Below are 22404 nucleotides of genomic sequence, written 5' to 3' on the forward strand. Positions count from 1 at the left end.
GCGTTGCGGAGGCGTTGTGTTAATGTTGTTCTTGTCTTTGGCCGCTCGAAGAACAAGAATGTCAACATCAACATAGAGGGCACTGCGACTCCTGAGTTTAGGAGGCCACCCAAACGTGTCAGGATATCCGTCGTGGTAAGAACGCCGGGAATGCCTGCGGAAACTGCCCAGCAACTGGACAGCCATCCAATCAACCAATCGCCATCTACTGCAGGGCTAATCCATGCCGATGGACTGTGATCTGTGCCATCGAGCCAAATGTGTTGAACGTCCTCCTCCCTGTCTGTGAACCATTACTGACCTCTGACCCCTAGTCCTCTTCTTCTGATTGGCTGTTAGAATGCAAACTGAATGCAAACATTGTCAGAATGCAAACTGATTGGTCAAGAGGTCAGTAGGGGTCATGAACTTTACCGCTCCTATAGCTATGACACCCTAAACCCAAAAAGACTACAAACCGTGTTTGTGGTCCAAACGTGGTCTTTCCTCAGTAAGGGTGGTGTGGTTAAGTTGTGGTTAACTTAAGGGATGTGGCGGTTCAACCAAAGCATGCTGCTACGCTGTCCATCATCAGCCATGTCATTAGAGGCGTCCAATCAGTGACCTTCTACTGGTTTGTGGGTGGGGCCTGTAGCGCTACAGTCCACCCCTCCACAGAACCAAACCCCTCCCACTTGTTCATCTGCTGTAGTTGTTCATACCATTTGTCATGAGGACACAAGTTATACTAGGGATAGAGGGAGGGGGGAGAGGTTTGGATTGGGATGGGAGCGGGGTGGGGTGGGGTGGGGGGGGGTGGTATTTCATGACATGCGTGTGGTCCTGTGTTGCTTAGTTGGTAGAACATGGTGCTTCCACCGCCAGGGTTGAGGGTTTGATTCCTGGGGACACCCATACGTAAAATGTATGCACGCATGACTAAGTCGATTTGGATAAAAGCGTCTGCTAAATGACATATATTATTAACAGAAATCAGAGATGTATCCTGTTGGTAACACGAGCAGTTCTAGTCCTCCTGTTCAATGACCAAGCAATTACAAATTACAAACAACCACCAAGGAAACCATAAACCAAAATACACTGTCCAATTACCAACGCTGCTACGCTTTAACAGTGATGCATGTCCATCAATGAAACAACTGCCCAATTCTGAATTAAGAATGATGATTGCAACATTTAAAACATGATAAAATGTTGCATGTACCCCTCTGACAAAATATAAAATGCTAATTATTGTTTTATTCATAAATAGTCAAGAGAATAGCAATCTGGAAATGAAATAGTGAAAGGTTTTAATGTCATTAAACATTGATAGCCTAAACCTAATGGTACAATATTGATGCCCTGAATATTTTGGTGATGTAGAGACATTAGCAATTATAAAGCTTTGATGAGCTAATTAGACACAACTACCCTCTAGGTAGTTGTGCCTATGTGTGTGTTTATGCTAGGGTGTTTGTTAGTGTTGATTGTAGTTATTAGTATTCAGAGGAAGTGTGTGGTTACTCAGAATCCATTTGGCCACAGAGGCCCTAAACATAAATATGAACAAACAAATGTATTAAAATATTTACCCAAGACTTCCGACTACACTACCGTACACCCCCGCATCTTAAAGAAATTAAGATATTACTTCTCTTTCTCCCCCTGAGCTGTAGTTCACAGCCCCCTTCTCTCTCCAAATTACTCTAATTTCCCCTCTTTTTATCTACCCCTCTGCGTCACTATTTCTCTCTTTCTTATCCTCCCCTTTTCATCCCTTCCCTACCTGATCCTCCTTTTTTCCCATCTCCTCCTTCCCCCTCCGGTCTACCTTCTTTCCTGCCTTCCCTCTCTGTATCCAGTGAAATATTGATGCAGGGTAAATTACTTGAGTATTCCATCCCAGAGAAATGATCCTGGCCTTTCAGAGCTCAGTGTTTTCTCATTCTTTCTCTCTTTCCTCTTGACGGGAGTAGACCAGACAACACGTCACTGAGCGGTTTCATGCCTTATTAATGGACGTTTTTTTGTCCAGATTTATTCTCTGCCTTTAGAATCACACTGGGAATGGCATTGTCAGCGAGTGTGTGTGTGTGTTTGTTATATTCTGGGCTGGCCCTGAATTGAAGCCTGTTGAGTAGTTTGATGTGTGGATTGCAGTGGACCAACACTGGGGTCAAGACACTAAGAGAAGGAGCAGAGGACTTCGATTAGATTAAGAGACAGACACACACTGATGCAGAAATATAAATCAATAGATAGATCAAGATGAAGGAAGACAGATGTCACCTGTTAAATCCACTTCAATCAGTGTAGATGAAGAGACAATTGAGATTTTTAAGTCTTGAGACAATTGAGACATAGATTGTGTATGTGTGCTATTCAGATAGTGAAGTCAAAAGATTTAAGTGCCTTTGAACGGGGTATGATAGTAGGTGCCAGAGGCACCGGTTTGAATGTGTCAAGAACTGCAACGCTGCTGGGTTTTTCACGCATCAAGTATCAAGAATGGTCCACCATCCAAAGGACATCCAGTGAACTTGACACAACTGTGGGAAGCATTGGAGTTCACATGGACCAGCAACATGGGCCAGCATCACCTGCTCTGTCTCTCTCCCAAAAACACTCACTTCCAACACATGCAGGTGGTAGCTGTTCTATATCAAACAACTACATCTCTGTATTATACTGATTCTTCCACACACACACACACACACACACACACACACACACACACACACACACACACACACACACACACACACACACACACACACACACACACACACACACACACACACACACACACACACACACACACACACACACACACACACACACACACACACACACACACATACACACACCTCTTTCATCTGTGCAGTGTCCTAGTTTTGGAGAGGTGTACAGGTTTGACAGTAGCACTTTTATTTGAATGTACCATATGTATCTACTTAGAAGTAATGGTAGTAACCAATGTGTTGAATTCTGCTAAATGTGTACCAGAAAAGTACCCATTGACCTCATGAGAGTAAGTAGCAGGTAAAAACTGGTGGAAACAGGACTGTAAAATGCAGTGCTAGCGGACTGTCAGTCCATGTTGGTGTCAGTGGTGATGGTGTTGTCAGCTTCTGGTTGCATAATTCTACAGTAGGGAGGTCACCTTGACCAGCCGGGCCCCACAGCAACTGTTGCCAGGGTTACAGGTAGGTCAGCCACTGCAGGCGGGTGGATAAATGAGCTCAGGGCTCCCATCACCCCCTAGGGCCTGAGGCTGGGAGAGGGGTCAGGTGTTGAGGTAGACGGAGAGAAATTAATAAACACACACACACACTTTTACACTAAAGTCACACATAAGCACTATTCGCACGGGACTAGTATTACTATAGAACAGGGGTGTCAAACTCATTCCACGGAGGGCAGAGTGTCTGTTGGTTTTTGTTTTTTCCTTTCGATTAATTCATCAATCAAGTACAAGGGTGGAGCAAAAACCCGCAAACACTCGCCCCCCCATGGAATGAGTTTGAAACACGTGCTATAGAACATCGGTTATGTAATTACTACCCCAGCATGTCCATTTTTCCACTAGAAATTTTCAGACGGGATAAGTTTGGCAAAACTGCCCCTGTAATAATTTTTTTCCTCATTCAAAATTGATCGTTTTGACGGTAGCCTGAAGGCTCTTCTAGGCATGAAGATATTTCCAATGTCCAGGGATAGCCTAATATTGGCCTGATGGCCTTCAGTTATGATGTCCAGGGATAGCCTAATATTGGCCTGATGGCCTTCAGTTATGATGTCCAGGGATAGCCTAATATTGGCCTGATGGCCTTCAGTTATGATGTCCAGGGATAGCCTAATATTGGCCTGGTGGCCTTCAGTTATGATGTCCAGGGATAGCCTAATATTGGCCTGATGGCCTTCAGTTATGATGTCCAGGGATAGCCTAATATTGGCCTGATGGCCTTCAGTTATGATGTCCAGGGATAGCCTAATATTGGCCTGATGGCCTTCAGTTATGATGTCCAGGGATAGCCTAATATTGGCCTGGTGGCCTTCAGTTATGATGTCCAGGGATAGCCTAATATTGGCCTGGTGGCCTTCAGTTATGATGTCCAGGGATAGCCTAATATTAGCCTGATGGCCTTCAGTTATGATGTCCAGGGATAGCCTAATATTGGCCTGATGGCCTTCAGTTATGATGTCCAGGGATAGCCTAATATTGGCCGAATGGCCTTCAGTTCGGAGAAAGTCAAAATAATAATGCATATCAATAAGAACCATGAACCGTAACCTATGCAGACATTTAATTAACTGGCATATTTGGCAATTCATCGGCACTATTGTCCACGCCATCTTTTAAAAGAGAAGTATGGCTCTAGGAAAGTTGATATGTGACAAAACGGATCATTCATCTGTATACTACGTGCATAGCACTTTGTTTTAAGGATCAATTTGTTCCCATGTTCTAACCCAAACTGGGTGCAGCACCTGTTAAACGCTGTAATATCCCTCAAAACACAGGGATGACGATTCGCACGGGACCGGACCTGGGAGTTTCCCAAAAAACAGTAGGTTTTTGGGGCTGGGATAATATTTTTTATTTATTTAACTAGGCAAGTCAGTTAAGAACAAATCCTTATTTACAATGACAGCCTACCCCAGTGACACTGGGCCAATTGTACATCTCCCTATGGGACTCCCAATCACAGCTAGATGTGATGCAGCCTGGATTTGAACCAGGTATTGCAGTGATGCCTCTTGCATGGTGATGCAGTGGCTTAGACCACTGCGCCACTCGGGAGCCCAATAATCTTCCTGCCAAACAAAAATTACTGACGTGGCAGATTCGGACGGGACGAAAATTATGGATGTGGTGATTTGTGCTTGTGCACTTAATTATATAACCTGAGCTCCCCCAGAAAACGTATCCTGTCCGATTTGGGCTATACACACACTGTTTGATATTGACCCACACACACACACACACACACACACTAAAGTACCACTCAGCACTGTAGAACTCTCTCAGGTTTTCAGGCCCGCCCGTCACATATCCAAACTGTGGCCATCATCACTCCATGGTCAAATCCTGTAGTGCCAATCATCCGATCTATACTTTGAGACCTTGTGAAAAGCACTGTTTATGAATGGAACCCATTATTATCCTCATCTGTTTCAAGTACGTTTTCAACCCCCACCATGGTCATCTGTGTAGTTATTCATTTAGTCTCCCTTGTCACATCTCTCCATCCACCTTTTCATTTTGTAACTGTGTTCAGTTTGACCGCTATGTGGCCACAACATGGACAAGTGTTTTCTTTGTGGTATGAGTGTACTGTGTGTCATTGGGTTTGTATTTTAAGTTATTTACTGTCATTTAGACGTTGTACTTGTCTGTAGTTTTTGTGTGCAGCCGTGCGTACAAGTCTTTTTGGTGTGTGTTTGCAGTGTAAGTGTGTTGATCTGTTTCCTGTCCCTCTCCTCTCAGGATGACTTCGATGTGGATGATGACATGACCATCAGAGAGGTGAGACCCTACAACACTTTCTCTCCCTCTTTCTCCCTTTTCTCTCAGGATGTTTCAGTGCTGTCTATGTCTATGCTACGGTGTATTGATTGGTTATCAGGGGAATAATAAGTCACTGTGTATGAAGAGCTTTATCAAAGCTGGAAACTCTATGGGCATCTATTATCTCTGCACCAGAGACCACAGCCAGGCACTGTGTAGCCAAATAAAACAGGCAACAACCTAGCCTTAACCCTCTAAGGTCAATGTCCGCGCCCCAGTGGACATCTAATTAGCATAATACAAAAATCCCCATTAAAAAAGTGTCAGTTTAAGCTAGAGAGATCCGTTTTTTTTGCATTGGATGTGTCTCAATCCACTGCATTCGCCTATGTCGCACTTCCGCATCAGCAGTGAAAGGTGACAGAGCTAGAGCGGTGTTTGTCAGACCATGAGACATCCCGAAAATTGGTCTTCTTACATAATTGTCTGTAGCGTCCGAACGGTATGACCCCTCTATGGAAAGAGGAGACTCTACGAGCCCCACAAGCGTCTTGGGACTCGTCGGAAGTCGGTACAGCCGATATGCCAACTTCTGTCTGTAGTGTCCGAACAGTTTGGGCTACACTCTAATACCCCTCTGTGGAAAGGTGAGACTTTCACGAACATGAACATGTTGTTTTGCTCTTGGACGCCCACAGGGCTCACACGACTCGTCTGAAGGTCCCCAGTACCAGTTGAAAAACCTTATGGAAGTATATACAGTGGGGAGAACAAGTATTTGATACACTGCCGATTTTCAGGTTTTCCTACTTACAAAGCATGTAGAGGTCTGTCATTTTTATCATAGGTACACTTCAACTGTGAGAGACGGAATCTAAAACAAAAATCCAGAAAATCACATTGTATGATTTTTAAGTAATTAATTTGCATTTTATTGCATGACATAAGTATTTGATCACCTACCAACCAGTAAGAATTCCGGCTCTCACAGACCTGTTAGTTTTTCTTTAAGAAGCCCTCCTGTTCTCCACTCATTACCTGTATTAACTGCACCTGTTTGAACTCGTTACCTGTATAAAAGACACCTGTCCACACACTCAATCAAACAGACTCCAACCTCTCCACAATGGCCAAGACCAGAGAGCTGTGTAAGGACATCAGGGATAAATTGTAGACCTGTACAAGGCTGGGGTGGGCTACAGGACAATAGGCAAGCAGCTTGGTGAGAAGGCAACAACTGTTGGCACAATTATTAGAAAATGGAAGAAGTTCAAGATGACGGTCAATCACCCTCGGTCTGGGGCTCCATGCAAGATCTCACCTCGTGGGGCATCAATGATCATGAGGAATGTGAGGGATCAGCCCAGAACTACACGGCAGGACCTGGTCAATGACCTGAAGAGAGTTGGGACCACAGTCTCAAAGAAAACCATTAGTAACACACTACGCCGTCATGGATTAAAATCCTGCAGCGCACGCAAGGTCCCCCTGCTCAAGCCAGCGCATGTCCAGGCCCGTCTGAAGTTTGCCAATGACCATCTGGATGATCCAGAGGAGGAATGGGAGAAGGTCATGTGGTCTGATGAGACAAAAATAGAGCTTTTTGGTCTAAACTCCACTCGCCGTGTTTGGAGGAAGAAGAAGGATGAGTACAACCCCAAGAACACCATCCCAACCGTGAAGCATGGAGGTGGAAACATCATTCTTTGGGGATGCTTTTCTGCAAAGGGGACAGGACGACTGCACCGTATTGAGGAGAGGATGGATGGGGCCATGTATCGCGAGATCTTGACCAACAACCTCCTTCCCTCAGTAAGAGCATTGAAGATGGGTCGTGGCTGGGTCTTCCAGCATGACAACGACCCGAAACACACAGCCAGGGCAACTAAGGAGTGGCTCCGTAAGAAGCATCTCAAGGTCCTGGAGTGGCCTAGCCAGTCTCCAGACCTGAACCCAATAGAAAATCTTTGGAGGGAGCCGAAAGTCCGTATTGCCCAGCGACAGCCCCGAAACCTGAAGGATCTGGAGAAGGTCTGTATGGAGGAGTGGGCCAAAATCCCTGCTGCAGTGTGTGCAAACCTGGTCAAGAACTACAGGAAACGTATGATCTCTGTAATTGCAAACTAAGGTTTCTGTACCAAATATTACGTTCTGCTTTTCTGATGTATCAAATACTTATGTCATGCAATAAAATGCCAATTAATTACTTAAAAATCATACAATGTGATTTTCTGGATTTTTGTTTTAGATTCCTTCTCTCACAGTTGAAGTGTACCTATGATACAAATTACAGACCTCTACATGCTTTGTAAGTAGGAAAACCTGCAAAATCGTCAGTGTATCAAATACTTGTTCTCCCCACTGTATGAGACTCTTTAGTGCCAAAAATAAGGGGTTAAATACATATTAATAATAAATTGTTTCCTGATCTTTCTTATATCTATAGATATAGGACGTACACTTCAGAACAATGTATTGGGGAGGGACTCTGTGTGTGTATACGGCGAATATAAATGGTGCCCCGAAGCTCTGTCTAAAACACAAATATGTCTATATATATATATATATATATATATATATATATATATATATATATATATATATATATATATATATATACACTTTTTGGTATATATATACATATATATATATATGTATATATATATATATATACCAAAAAGTGTTAAACAAATCAAAATATATTTTATATTTGAGATTCTTCAAAGTAGCCACCCTTTGCCTTGATGACAGCTTTGCACACTCTTGGCATTCTCTCAACCAGCTTCATGAGGTAGTCACATGGAATGCATTTAAATTCATTTGTGGAATTTCTTTCCATCTTAATGCATTTCAGCCAATCAGTTGTGTTGTGACAAGGTAAGGGGGTATACAGAAGATAGCCCTATTTGGTAAAGACCAAGTCCATATTATAGAAAGAACAGCTTAAATAAGCAAAGAGAAACGACAGTCCATCATTACTTTACGACATGAAGATCAGTCAATACGGAAAATTTCAAGAACTTTGAAAGTTTCTTCAAGTGCAGTCGCAAAAACCATCAAGCGCTATGATGAAACTGGCTCTCATGAGGACCGCGACAGGAATGGAAGATCCAGAGTTACCTCTGCTGCAGAGGATACCCTAACCCTAGAGTTACCAGACTCAGAAATTGCAGCCCAAATAAATGCTTCACAGAGTTCAAGTAACAGACACATCTCAACATCAACTGTTCACAAGAGACTGTGTGTATCAGGCCTTCATGGTCGAATATCTGCAAAGAAACCACTACTAAAGGACACCAATTAGAAGAAGAGACTTGCTTGGGCCAAGAAATACGAGCAATGGACATTAGACCGGTGGAAATTTGTCCTTTGGTCTAGAGTCCAAATTGGAGATTTTTGGTTCCAATCGCTGTGTCTTTGTGAGACGCGGTGTGGGTGAACGGATGATCTCCAAATGTGTATTTCCCACCATAAACCATGGAGGAGGAGATGTTATGGTGTGGGGGTTATTTTCTGGTTACACTGTCTGTGATTTGTTTAGAATTAAAAGAACAATTAACCAGAATGGCTACCACAGCATTCTGCAGCGATACACCATCCCATCTGGTTTGGGCTTAGTGGGACTATCATTTATTTTTTAACAGGACAGTGACCCAACACACCTCCAGCCTGTGTAAGGGCTATTTTACCAAGAAGAAGAGTGATGGAGTGCTGCATCAGATGACCTGGCCTCCACAATTCCCCGACCTCAACCAAATTGAGATGGTTTGGGATGAGTCAGACCACAGAGTGAAGGAAAAGCAGCCAACAAGTGCTCAGCATATGTGGGAACTCCTTCAAGACTGTTGGAAAAGTATTCCGCATGAAGCTGGTTGAGAGAATGCCAAGAGTGTGCAAAGATGTCATCAAGGAAAAGGGTGGCATTTAGAAGATATTCCATAAAAAAAATTGCCGTTTCCAGCTACAATAGTCATTTACAACATTAACAATGTCTACACTGTATTTCTGATCAATTTGATGTTATTTTAATGGACAAAAATGTGCTTTTCTTTCAAAAACAAGGACATTTTTTATTTTTTTAGTTGGAACCCCTTTCCCGCCTGTGACAGGCTTTGTAGCGTCGGCGTCGGGCGACCTCTCCTTACAATGTCTAACTTTTCTTGAAAAGTTCGTCTTGAGAATGGCGTTATAATTATATCCTCGACCAAATCGATATCTTCTCCTCCTTCCGCCATTGTGGGTTGAAAAAACAGCTTAGTAGTACGCAAATTAATTCGTTTATCAAATTCAGTTTCCTAGATCTGCATAGACCTGCCCATAGGACCTGCCTCTCAATATTGGTAATCCAATCAAAAGACGTGCACGCACTACGCCTGCTAGCTGGCTCCTGTGTAACACTGGAGCCAGCCAGCAGGCGTACAATAGCCAACTCTAAAGCTGATTGGTTGACACTAAATTTTCATTTCCATTCACTATAAACTACAAGCGCCCGCACTGTTGATTCTGAAGGCCTGAGGGCAGATTTTAGACCCCTGGCAACACATGATGGCTGAATATGATTGGATAAAAGATCTAACATAAAGACCAGCCCTCCAAATCTCAACCTGGGGCTGGAAGCAGTGCAACCAAGAGGAAAGCTATGAAATTAAGAGTATAACTCTTACTCTGGGGAATAATTTAATACAAAATTATATTCTGATGATGTTTAGGCCAGCAGAGAAGGCCTTGCTGGCCCTGACGGCCCACCACTGTCTTTAATTCAGTAAGACATTCATTCATATTTCAAAAGAAAAAAAAAAACATTTATATATATAAAAGCTCTAAATACTGTATATATATCGTCTAATGAATGGGGTAGGATAGGGATTGAGATTAGTGTTGGGGTTTGTAAAGTGATTTGGTTGCTATTAGGATCAATTGGATTTTAGATTAAAGCTAAAATGCTTGGTGGTACGTCAATTTAAATAGTCTGCAATGTTTCCACTGATAAGCGCTTTAACAGTTTTATACTCACCTTTGTTCTGAACATTATTCCATAATCTATAATCGTATTAATCTCACGTGCTTCCCTTTCAACGGATACCATGCTTATTATGCATATCACTCTCATATTTGCTAAGCTATTAGCATTTACATTTGATGTAGCCCATATTGTTAACAATCACTGGAGTTTAAGGCATTAAAAATTAATGTTTTTATCTTTTGAAATATGAATGAATGTCTTACTGAATTAAAGATAAAAGCCATATCCGTTCTTTTATCACCATGGATGTAAAGACCATTTATGTATTCTATGTGTCTAAGAGGGTTTGAGTACTTCCATAATGTTTCTCTCCACTCTCCTCTTCATTGGGTTTGCAGATTGCAGAGTGGGAGGAGAACCAGCTTGACGAGCAGGTGAACTTTGACAACTGCAAGATCGACCCTGCCCCCTTCCAACTGGTGGAGCGCACCTCACTACATAAGGTCTGTCTGTCTGTTAATTATGCTGCTCAGTACAACCCCCTTTTGACTGTGTCCTCCATAATGTCCTCCATTCATAATGCCCCACCCCCTCTTTTCCTCTCTTCTCCCATCCTCACCTCCCTGCTCTGTGTGCCTGCTGTTTAAACATTGAAGAGTGGGATTCTGTACCAATCCATCAAGCTCTCCCCTCTCTCAACCTTCCTCACCGCACACTGCCAACACCCAATACCACATACAGTCTCCCTCCACATATTAGTGTGTGCATGTGCGCATGCTCTAGAGCTGGGACGATAAACCGAAACCAACCATCTCGATCACTTATCGCAGGCCTTTTACTGATGTCGTTCATTACGATAAGTAGCCTATACTAGACAAATGTGAAGTTTGAAATGAAATAAGTTTGCTAATATGGGTGATTGTCAATGGGATAATTAATGGTAGTACAACCATCAAACTAGTCAGTGGTATAAAGTACTTAAGTTGTTTTTTGAGGTATCTGTACTTGACTAATTTATATTTTTGACAACTTTTACTCCACTACATTCAACTGTGGTGCACGTTCTTATTAACCCTTCTTTCTATTTAGCTTATTGCATCAATTCAGATTTTGTCCTGTGTGTGTGTGTGTTTGTGTGTGTTTCTTATGGAAACTTGTGTTTGTTCCCTTGTGTCTGTCAGTCTGGGTGATGTTTATTCCATGCTACTGTATGTTTGTGTTGTTTGTTTCCTGGTACATTGTAATGGAAAACTCCCATTGCATTAAATATTTAAATGACAATAAGGTAGTTCTATTCCCTGTGATTTGGGTTTAGGCTCAAGTTGCTGTCTGTGTGGTTCACTTGACGTTCTAGCAGTTTATAGTATCAGTAGGGATGTTGTACCTTTCACAACAATCTAGCTCAGTGGTGCTCAAACACCTGATTACACTAATCAAGGTGATTCCTTTTGATGACTTGCTGATTACTTCATTAGTTGAATGAGGAAGGAATCTGCACACCATGCAGCTCTCCAATGACCACTGAGCTGACTGTTCTAATGCACTAACTGCTGTAGTTTAATAGCTGCTCAAAGATTTTCACAGGAGGCTATGTCTCTAAAGGAATGTCAAAAGGAAATCTATAGTTGGTTGTGTTCTAGCAGTTTAAGGTGTTTGTTCCAAGTGTTCTAGATGTTGGTTCTAAGTGTTGATTCTAACAGTTTTAGCTGTTGGTTCTGAGTGTTCTAAATATTGGTTCTAAGTGTTCTAGCAGTTGGTTTTAAGTGTGTTGTTCTCTTGTCCCCAGACCCACACCATCTTCTCTCTGCTTGGGTTGGACCATGCCTATGTCACCAGCATCGGACGACTCATTGGAGTGGTGTCCCTCAAAGAGGTGAGTGACACGGATCACCTGGAGTTGACCACATCAACATGACACTGTCCCATCATCATCATCACTTACAGCATCATGACAGCCACCATCATCATAACAATGTCCATCATCATCATCATCTTCCTCACTGTCACAATCATCTGCATAACGTAACATTATGACTATAACTACTGTTCCCTGAAGACTTCGGTTGAAGGAACTAAAACCAGGCCTGACAAGGCCAATGAAATCCGCGCCTCGCTGGTGATAAGTGTGAGGCTCGGATTCATTCCTTCAATTTAATACCGCTCTTCACCGAGCCCAGGAACGTGTGGTGTGGGGCCAGACAGGTGTTGTACCTTGTTTCCCTTCTTCAGGGAACAGTAGTTATAGTGATAACCAATGTTCCCTCAAATTTTTGGGGTCACTGAGAAAATGTTAGGTCTTGTGAACGGAAACTTGAACATTGTGAGAATTTTGTGCATCTTCCGGCGCACATTTACAGTGAACACTAAGGCTGTACCCTTACAGTTTTAGACAGTAGCCAATAAGATATTGTAGCTATTTGAGCATAGTGTAGGCCTACCAACAAAACCAATGGAGCAAATCACATAGCATTATCACATGGAAATAGCTTTTTTTTCTATGATATAGCCTACAGTAGCCTGTATGTGGTGTTCAATGCAGACCTACATTGCATGAGACTTCTAAAAACGTTTTTACATTATGAAGGGCTTGACATTAATTCATTATTTTTTACTTGGCCTGTAACACCATGGGCCAAATAGGTGACTGTAAATTTCATTGTATTGTGTTGTATGATGCAAAAAAACACTTTACAAAAAACAATGAATTATTATTACCATACAGATAATTATTATTACCTTACTTTAACCCCTCTGCCTATTGGCTTATTTGCATATTCAAGCCTGTCTCTAAATATAACACTGCCCCTTTAATTAAGACGTAAGCTTTTTACCTGACTGTTTTTTTAAAGACAGCTTGAAATGTGCTCTTGTGGGATGCAGTAATTCCCCATTGCTGACCTATAAAACTCGTCTAATAACTCGCTAACTAGCAAAGAATGTCAACAAATGCGCACACGCGCGGCTCTCATATGAACAGAAAAACGCATTCACTCGCGGGGTATTGAAAGTCTGCTAGTGGGCTACCGCTGCCAAAATAATTCTACTCCGTTGCGGTCTGTCTCTGCCTACAACCAAATCACAGACTCAATCTTGCAGAGTTAGATTTGTTTTGGTTTGTTGCGTTGAAAAGGGTCTGATATAATGTTGATTTGATCACAGAAAAAAAGATCTATATAGTACAAACTCAGTGAAGTTCAATCTCTTGAGTCTCTGCGCGACATGGGATTTAGGCCACGCAGCAGCCCTTGGAGGAAGTGCGCAGCCGCTCACGCCCGCAGTTTAGAGGGAACCTTGGTCATAAGTTACATATGCTTTCAGTCCAACGCTCTAACCACTAGGCTACCTGCCGCCCCAGTCTTCTGGGAAGGCTTTCCACTAGATGTTGGAACATTGCTGCGGGAACTTTCTTCCATTCAGCCACAAGAGCATTAGTGAGGTTGGGCACTGATATTGGGCGATTCTGTATGGATCTCGCCTTGTGCAAGGGGGGCATTGTCATGCTGAAACAGGAAAGGACCTTCCCCAAACTGTTGCCACAAAGTTGGAAGCACAGAATTGTCTTGAATGTCATTGTATACTGTAGCGTTAAGATTTCCCTTCACTGGAACTAAGGGGCCTAGCCCAAACCATGAAAAACAGCCCCAGACCATTACTCCTCCTCCACCAAACTTTACAGAAAGGCACTATGCATCTGGGCAGGTAGCATTCTACTGGCATCCGCCAAACCCAGATTCGTCCGTCAGGACTGCCAAGTGGTGAAGCATGATTTATCACTCCAGAGAATGTGTTTCCACTGCTCCAGAGTCCAATGGCGGCAAGCTTTACACCACTCAAGCCGACGCTTGGCATTGCACATGGTGATCTTAGGCTTGTGTGCGGCTGTTCGGCCATGGAAACCCATTTCATGAATTCCCTGACGAACGGTTCTTGTGCTGACATTGCTTCCAGATGAAGTTTGGAACTCAGTAGTGAGTGTTGCAACTGAGGACAGATGATTTTTACGCGCTTCAACGGTCACGTTCTGTGAGTTAGTGTGTCCTACCACTTTGCTGCTGAGCCATTGTTGCTCCTAGACGTTTCCACTTCACAATAACAGCGCTTACAGTTGACCGCGGCAGCTCTAGCAGGGCAGACATTTGACGAACTGAAAGGTGGCATACTATGACGGTGCCACGTTGAAAGTCAATGGAGATTGCATGGCTGTGTGCTGGGTTTTATATACCTGTCAGCAACGGATGTCGCTGAAATAGGCGAATCCACTAATTTGAAGGGATGTCCACATACTTTTGGCCATGTAGTGTATGTTGTACCGAAGTTGACTGACTGAAAGGGAACTGTCACCACCATCACACACACAGTCCGCATTAATGAGCTCGGCTCTTTCCGGCCCTTCAATTGGTGACAGACAGCAAGACAAATGACTGGTTAATGTTCCTTACAGTCTCTCTTCTTGTTCTTTCTCTCTCTCACTCTCTCGCTCTCTTCACAAACAAAACAGAAAGAAGCACTCTGTCTTTGTGAATTGGCTGTAAAATGGGAGATTGGTGCTAAGCACAGTGTTGTTCACTGGCTGACATTTAGGCCTTTTATTTGGTATTAGACAAGCAGACAAAAACAGCAGTGAGATGAGCCTCGCCTCCCCTCGTCTCCTCCCCTCGTCTCCTCTCCTCGCCTCTTGTCTCTGTCACACAGTACTACTGCATTCAGCTCTCCTTGTGCCTCCTAATAACTGGATCCACAGGGAGGGTGTGTGTGCAACCTGTGTCTCTGCTTAGAAACAGCTGTTTCCAAGACATCTGTCATTGTTGGGGAAGGAGAGGGATGGAGTGAATGACATGATGTCTGATCAGGGCTATTGTTTAGTCAAATAAATGTTGAGTTTCAGAACCATAAAATGTGTCTGCCTTTACTTGGGCAGTAACCTGATTGTCATACCAACCTTGTGCCATACCGGGATATTCGGTAATACCCCACTGAGCCTTTGTAATCCGATGGGTTAGCAATGCTAACAAGTACATGTCAAATCCAATAGAGAATGCTAATGAGCGCATTGCGAACATTTTATAGTCTCTGAACTAAAGTATTTGCAGGACAGACCACCTAGCTCATAAAGTTATACAAGTAACAAAACAATGCTATTCACATTTTGCTGCACAAAACCTATATTAAACAGCAAGGCTCTTGATCCAGGAGGGAATTCTCTGCTGTTACCAAGAGAAGCTTGATTTTGGAAAAAGCTCACTACGTAGCTAGATAGCTAACTAGCTACTTAGTTTGCAAACCAAATGCACACAAGCAGAGCATTTAACACATTTTAGACAGTTAACTTAATAGTTCTAAGATATCTAGCTGGCAACATTTAGTTGTGAATTCCATACTGTACTAGATTGTACAGTACATCTCCTTTGTACAAGACAAAGGAGATGATTGTGGACTACACTTCCCTAACACTGTCGCTGTACAAGGTTGTAGTGGAGCAGGTTGAGAGCTTCAAGTTCCTTGGTGTCCACATCACCAACAAACTAACATGGTACAAGCATACCAAGACAGTCGTGAAGCGGGCATGACAAAACCTATTCCCCCTCAGGAGACTGAAAATATTTGGCATGAGTCCTCAACCATGATCCTCAACCTGCTCCTACAGCTGCACCATCGAGAGCATCCTGACTGGTTGCATCACTGGCTGGTATGACCGCAAGGCACTACAGAGGGTAGTGTGTAAGGCCCAATACATCACTGGGGCCAAGCTTCCTGCCATCCAGGACCGCTATACCAGGTGGTGTCAAAGGAAGGCCCTAAAAATGTTCAAAGACTCCAGCCACGCTAGTCATAGACTGTTCTCTCTGCTACCACACGGCAAGTGGTACCGGAGCGCCAAGTCTAGGTCCCAAAGGCTTCTAAACAGCTTCTACCCCCAAGCCATAAGACTCCTTAACATCTAATCAAATGGCTACCCAGACTATTTGCATTGCCCCCTTTTACACTGCTGCTACTTTCTGTTTTTATCTATGCATAGTCACTTTAATAACTCTACCTACATGTACATATTACCTCAATTACCTCGACTAACCGGTGCCCCCGCACATTGACTCTGTACCAGTACCCCCTGTATATAGCCTCGCTGTTGTTATTTTACTGCTGCTCTTTACTGTTTTAGGTATTTTTCTTAAAACTGCATTGTTGCTTAAGGGCTTGTAAGCATTTCACTGTCAGGTCTACACCTGTTGTATTCGGCGCATGTGACAAATAAAAATGTATTTGATTTGATTACCTGGCACGTGCTGCACAAAAGTGAGTGACTCACAAGGCTCCGGTCTCTTGTCGCTGTGTGCTTGTAAACAAACACCACGTGACATGTGACTGGAGACTACTGTAAGCTTCATAATAATGTGACAGGTAAAATGAAGAACTCAATCTTCTTTATCTCTTAATGGATTGCACAAGTTGACTGCAGGTATTTACTTAAAGTAGCTACAAATATTCACATTTATTTAAAGAAATAGTTTAAACGATATTGACGGTATTGAATAACCATCCCGTGGCCATTTCCAAATACCCCGGTATATGGTATATGGAATATGGAATATGGTATATGGAATATGGTATATGGTATATGGAATATGGAATATGGTATATGGAATATGGAATATGGTATATGGAATATGGAATATGGTATATGGTATATGGTATATGGTATATGGCCCAAGCCTACTTTATTACCATGGTACAGTAGCATAGCCACACTCCTTATAGTATCACCTAGAAACACCATAGCAACCACCCTGTAATATCGCCATGGTTAAACGTCACCATTCTGCTTTGGTCTACACTTCCCTAACACTGTCGGAGTACAGATTGAACTGTACTCTCTGGTACTAAGCCTTACTTATTTTCAATCCCAAATTGACTGGTACTCCATAACTGTGACCCTTAGTCCCTAAGTGTCAGTGTACAGGCAAGGGGTCTGATTGGGCAAGTCTCTTGGCCTTTGTTGACTGATTCTTCCTATATTATCTCTGTAGCTGCGGAAGGCCATCGAGGGTTCTGTGGCGGTGAAGGGGGTGAAGGTGCGCCCCCCTCTGTCCAGTTTCCGGGACAGCGGCACCAGCGGCACCAGCAGCAGCAATAGTGAGAACGAAGCCACAGAGCTCCACAAGCTGTGGGACCGCCACAAGTCCATGTCCCTCCCCCGGGAGCACCTGGCCTCCGACTCTGATGAGAAGTCCCAGTGAGGGGGATGGGGACAGGGGGATGTTGACAGGGGGATGAGGATGGTGACAGGGGGGTGGGGACAGGTGGATGGGATGGTGACGGGTGTGTTGGAGGATAGAGGAGTATGAGGAGCGTAGATCCCCCGCCCCGCCTCAAAACCACAACCGATGCTGCAACCTCAGGGCTTGGATCAATACTAAATTCTGGAAAATCTCTCCTCCTCCTCTCCTAACCTTCCTCTCCATTCCTCTCTTCCTCTTCCTCTCTCTCCTTTACCCCTCCTCCCAGTGGGCTTTTGGGCCCTGCACTTACTCAACTCTTGATGCTGAGGGATGGACTCTGCTCCCGCCCCAACCAGAACAGAAGAGATCTGGGTGTTAGGGAGGGGAGAGGAGTGTCACTGCTTAACAAAGGTGGTCAGAACAAAATGTATAGAATGTGGTTTGACTATAAAAGGGATTGCATTTTTATTATTTTTTATAGCGACTTGGGTATTGGTGAGGAAATGTTCAAAGTTTGTTTTCATTTTGTGGACCTGTAAACATTTATTTCTGACCAGTCTTCCCCATACAGACGGTTCTACGGTGATAAGAAGATAGGCTTGTGTACCGGTAAGGATGTGAGTGTGTGTATTGAGTGCATGGACGTATTGGTTTGTATGTATTTACACGAAGAAGGTAGCGAAACCAACCACCTGCTTTAATTACTTTGTGATTTGAATCTTCTTATCAGACACATTTCAGTCTTATCATTCCAGCTCTGTTCTACTTTGTTCCCATCTGGTTGAGTGACCTGGAACTGGAAATAAGTATGGAGGTAGCCTAGTGGTTAGAGCGTTGTGCTAGTGACCGAAACGTCGCTGGTTCAAATACCCGAGCCGACAGGGGGAAACATCTGTCTGTGCCCTTGAGCAAGACACTTAACCCTACTTTTCTCCAGGGGTACTGTACTACTATGGCTGACCCAGTAAAACAACACATTTCACTGTACCTATCCAGTGTATGGGACGATGCAACAGCTTTATTTTTGTTTTATTTTTTGTCCTTGCCTCTATAGAAAGAACCACATACTGTTCTGGTCATTGGGAGACATATTCACCACTCTCTCTCTCGCTCTCTCTCTCTCTCGGTCTCTCTCTCTCTCTATCCCTCTACTTTTTTCTGTGTTGCATTTGTGAGTGAGTCTGGGTGAGAGAATAGTCTACTCTATGCAAACAGATGTACAGTATGTATGTAGGAATTCTGTAGAATGGTGAAAGCATGTGTAAACACATTACCTTTCAGCATGCTTTAACATACGTGCTGTTAACTCCTTTAAGAAAACACGGCTTCAAACACACGCACACACACATACACACACACAGGTTTTAATAAGAGCCAGTCTGCACACTCCAAGAGAAGAGGGTTTTCTCTAAATATAGCTCTTAATAACCCTGACTGAGTGTGTTGGGCTAGGGAGGGAGGGAGGAAGAGAGGAAGAGAGGAAAAAGGAACAGGGGAAGAGAGAGTGAATGGACGGCTGAAAGATGACAGGATGAAAGCTTTTCAGTTATCTAATCTCCTGCATTAGGGTGTTTTTCTTCAATCAAACCCAGGGTAGCTTTCTGGTTGGCCAACTTCACATCCCCGCTGTATATGTCCATTGTCCAGTGGTGATCAGAGTAGGGTCAGACCCATACCACATATAGCCAGTTTGATTAATGCTGTAAGGTAGCCAACTGACTGAAACTAGATATCTGAACAAACTGTCCAATGACAAACACTATAGCCCATCCATACTGACCAATAAGAAACCATCAGCATTACCGATCAGTGTTCTATACATAACCAATGATAAAGCACTCCATTCCTGCTACAGTATGACTTATCAATAGGCCTACTGATGTATAGAGCAGCCTAGAGAAGGTCTAGTTAGAGGGTTAGGTCTGTTAGAGGGTTAGGTCTGTTAGAGGGTTAGGTCTGTTAGAGGGTTAGGTCTGTTAGATGGTTAGGTCTGTTAGAGGGTTAGGTCTGTTAGAGGGTTAGGTCTGTTAGAGGGTTAGGTCTGTTAGAGGGTTAGGTCTAGTTAGAGGGTTAGGTCTAGTTAGAGGGTTAGGTCTGTTAGAGGGTTAGGTCTAGTTAGAGGGTTAGGTCTAGTTAGAGGGTTAGGTCTGTTAGAGGGTTAGGTCTAGTTAGAGGGTTAGGTCTAGTTAGAGGGTTAGGTCTGTTAGAGGGTTAGGTCTAGTTAGAGGGTTAGGTCTAGTTAGAGGGTTAGGTCTAGTTAGAGGGTTAGGTCTGTTAGAGGGTTAGGTCTAGTTAGAGGGTTAGGTCTGTTAGAGGGTTAGGTCTAGTTAGAGGGTTAGGTCTAGTTAGAGGGTTAGGTCTAGTTAGAGGGTTAGGTCTGTTAGAGGGTTAGGTCTAGTTAGAGGGTTAGGTCTAGTTAGAGGGTTAGGTCTGTTAGAGGGTTAGGTCTAGTTAGAGGGTTAGGTCTAGTTAGAGGGTTAGGTCTGTTAGAGGGTTAGGTCTAGTTAGAGGGTTAGGTCTAGTTAGAGGGTTAGGTCTGTTAGAGGGTTAGGTCTAGTTAGAGGGTTAGGTCTAGTTAGAGGGTTAGGTCTAGTTAGAGGGTTAGGTCTGTTAGAGGGTTAGGTCTAGTTAGAGGGTTAGGTCTGTTAGAGGGTTAGGTCTAGTTAGAGGGTTAGGTCTAGTTAGAGGGTTAGGTCTAGTTAGAGGGTTAGGTCTAGTTAGAGGGTTAGGTCTAGTTAGAGGGTTAGGTCTGTTAGAGGGTTAGGTCTAGTTAGAGGGTTAGGTCTAGTTAGAGGGTTAGGTCTGTTAGAGGGTTAGGTCTAGTTAGAGGGTTAGGTCTAGTTAGAGGGTTAGGTCTGTTAGAGGGTTAGGTCTAGTTAGAGGGTTAGGTCTAGTTAGAGGGTTAGGTCTAGTTAGAGGGTTAGGTCTGTTAGAGGGTTAGGTCTAGTTAGAGGGTTAGGTCTGTTAGAGGGTTAGGTCTAGTTAGAGGGTTAGGTCTAGTTAGAGGGTTAGGTCTAGTTAGAGGGTTAGGTCTAGTTAGAGGGTTAGGTCTGTTAGAGGGTTAGGTCTGTTAGAGGGTTAGGTCTAGTTAGAGGGTTAGGTCTAGTTAGAGGGTTAGGTCTGTTAGAGGGTTAGGTCTAGTTAGAGGGTTAGGTCTAGTTAGAGGGTTAGGTCTAGTTAGAGGGTTAGGTCTAGTTAGAGGGTTAGGTCTAGTTAGAGGGTTAGGTCTGTTAGAGGGTTAGGTCTAGTTAGAGGGTTAGGTCTAGTTAGAGGGTTAGGTCTAGTTAGAGGGTTAGGTCTGTTAGAGGGTTAGGTCTAGTTAGAGGGTTAGGTCTGTTAGAGGGTTAGGTTTAGTTAGAGGGTTAGGTCTAGTTAGAGGGTTAGGTCTAGTTAGAGGGTTAGGTCTAGTTAGAGGGTTAGGTCTAGTTAGAGGGTTAGGTCTGTTAGAGGGTTAGGTCTAGTTAGAGGGTTAGGTCTAGTTAGAGGGTTAGGTCTGTTAGAGGGTTAGGTCTAGTTAGAGGGTTAGGTCTAGTTAGAGGGTTAGGTCTGTTAGAGGGTTAGGTCTAGTTAGAGGGTTAGGTCTAGTTAGAGGGTTAGGTCTAGTTAGAGGGTTAGGTCTGTTAGAGGGTTAGGTCTAGTTAGAGGGTTAGGTCTGTTAGAGGGTTAGGTCTAGTTAGAGGGTTAGGTCTAGTTAGAGGGTTAGGTCTAGTTAGAGGGTTAGGTCTGTTAGAGGGTTAGGTCTGTTAGAGGGTTAGGTCTGTTAGAGGGTTAGGTCTGTTAGAGGGTTAGGTCTGTTAGAGGGTTAGGTCTGTTAGAGGGTTAGGTCTAGTTAGAGGGTTAGGTCTGTTAGAGGGTTAGGTCTAGTTAGAGGGTTAGGTCTAGTTAGAGGGTTAGGTCTAGTTAGAGGGTTAGGTCTAGTTAGAGGGTTAGGTCTAGTTAGAGGGTTAGGTCTAGTTAGAGGGTTAGGTCTAGTTAGAGGGTTAGGTCTAGTTAGAGGGTTAGGTCTGTTAGAGGGTTAGGTCTAGTTAGAGGGTTAGGTCTGTTAGAGGGTTAGGTCTGTTAGAGGGTTAGGTCTGTTAGAGGGTTAGGTCTAGTTAGAGGGTTAGGTCTGTTAGAGGGTTAGGTCTGTTAGAGGGTTAGGTCTAGTTAGAGGGTTAGGTCTGTTAGAGGGTTAGGTCTAGTTAGAGGGTTAGGTCTGTTAGAGGGTTAGGTCTAGTTAGAGGGTTAGGTCTGTTAGAGGGTTAGGTCTGTTAGAGGGTTAGGTCTAGTTAGAGGGTTAGGTCTGTTAGAGGGTTAGGTCTGTTAGAGGGTTAGGTCTGTTAGAGGGTTAGGTCTGTTAGAGGGTTAGGTCTGTTAGAGGGTTAGGTCTGTTAGAGGGTTAGGTCTGTTAGAGGGTTAGGTCTGTTAGAGGGTTAGGTCTGTTAGAGGGTTAGGTCTGTTAGAGGGTTAGGTCTGTTAGAGGGTTAGGTCTGTTAGAGGGTTAGGTCTGTTAGAGGGTTAGGTCTGTTAGAGGGTTAGGTCTAGTTAGAGGGTTAGGTCTGTTAGAGGGTTAGGTCTGTTAGAGGGTTAGGTCTGTTAGAGGGTTAGGTCTGTTAGAGGGTTAGGTCTGTTAGAGGGTTAGGTCTGTTAGAGGGTTAGGTCTGTTAGAGGGTTAGGTCTGTTAGAGGGTTAGGTCTGTTAGAGGGTTAGGTCTGTTAGAGGGTTAGGTCTGTTAGAGGGTTAGGTCTGTTAGA

The 22404-nt window shown here is 43.6% G+C and overlaps 1 protein-coding gene across 6 annotated transcripts in view; it reads left to right on the forward strand.

Annotated features, from left to right (window-relative positions):
* The window catches only part of LOC139548212 (chloride channel protein 2-like), a 202988-nt gene extending 183361 nt beyond the window's left edge, over nt 1-19627 (forward strand). For 4 of the 6 annotated variants that reach the window (XM_071357722.1, XM_071357723.1, XM_071357724.1 and 1 more), the window contains 5 exons: nt 52-135; nt 5474-5512; nt 10856-10960; nt 12244-12330; nt 17480-19627. In XM_071357722.1, coding sequence (XP_071213823.1) covers nt 52-135; nt 5474-5512; nt 10856-10960; nt 12244-12330; nt 17480-17689 — 525 coding nt within the window. In that variant the 3' untranslated portion in view covers nt 17690-19627. The remainder of the gene's footprint in view (nt 1-51; nt 136-5473; nt 5513-10855; nt 10961-12243; nt 12331-17479) is intronic. The other 2 variants (XM_071357727.1, XM_071357728.1) reach the window with 1 other exon arrangement.
* Nucleotides 19628-22404: the final 2777 nt, after the last annotated feature.

The sequence above is a fragment of the Salvelinus alpinus genome, chromosome 21 (assembly GCF_045679555.1).
Source record: "Salvelinus alpinus chromosome 21, SLU_Salpinus.1, whole genome shotgun sequence".
Classification (NCBI taxonomy): Eukaryota; Metazoa; Chordata; class Actinopteri; order Salmoniformes; family Salmonidae; genus Salvelinus; species Salvelinus alpinus.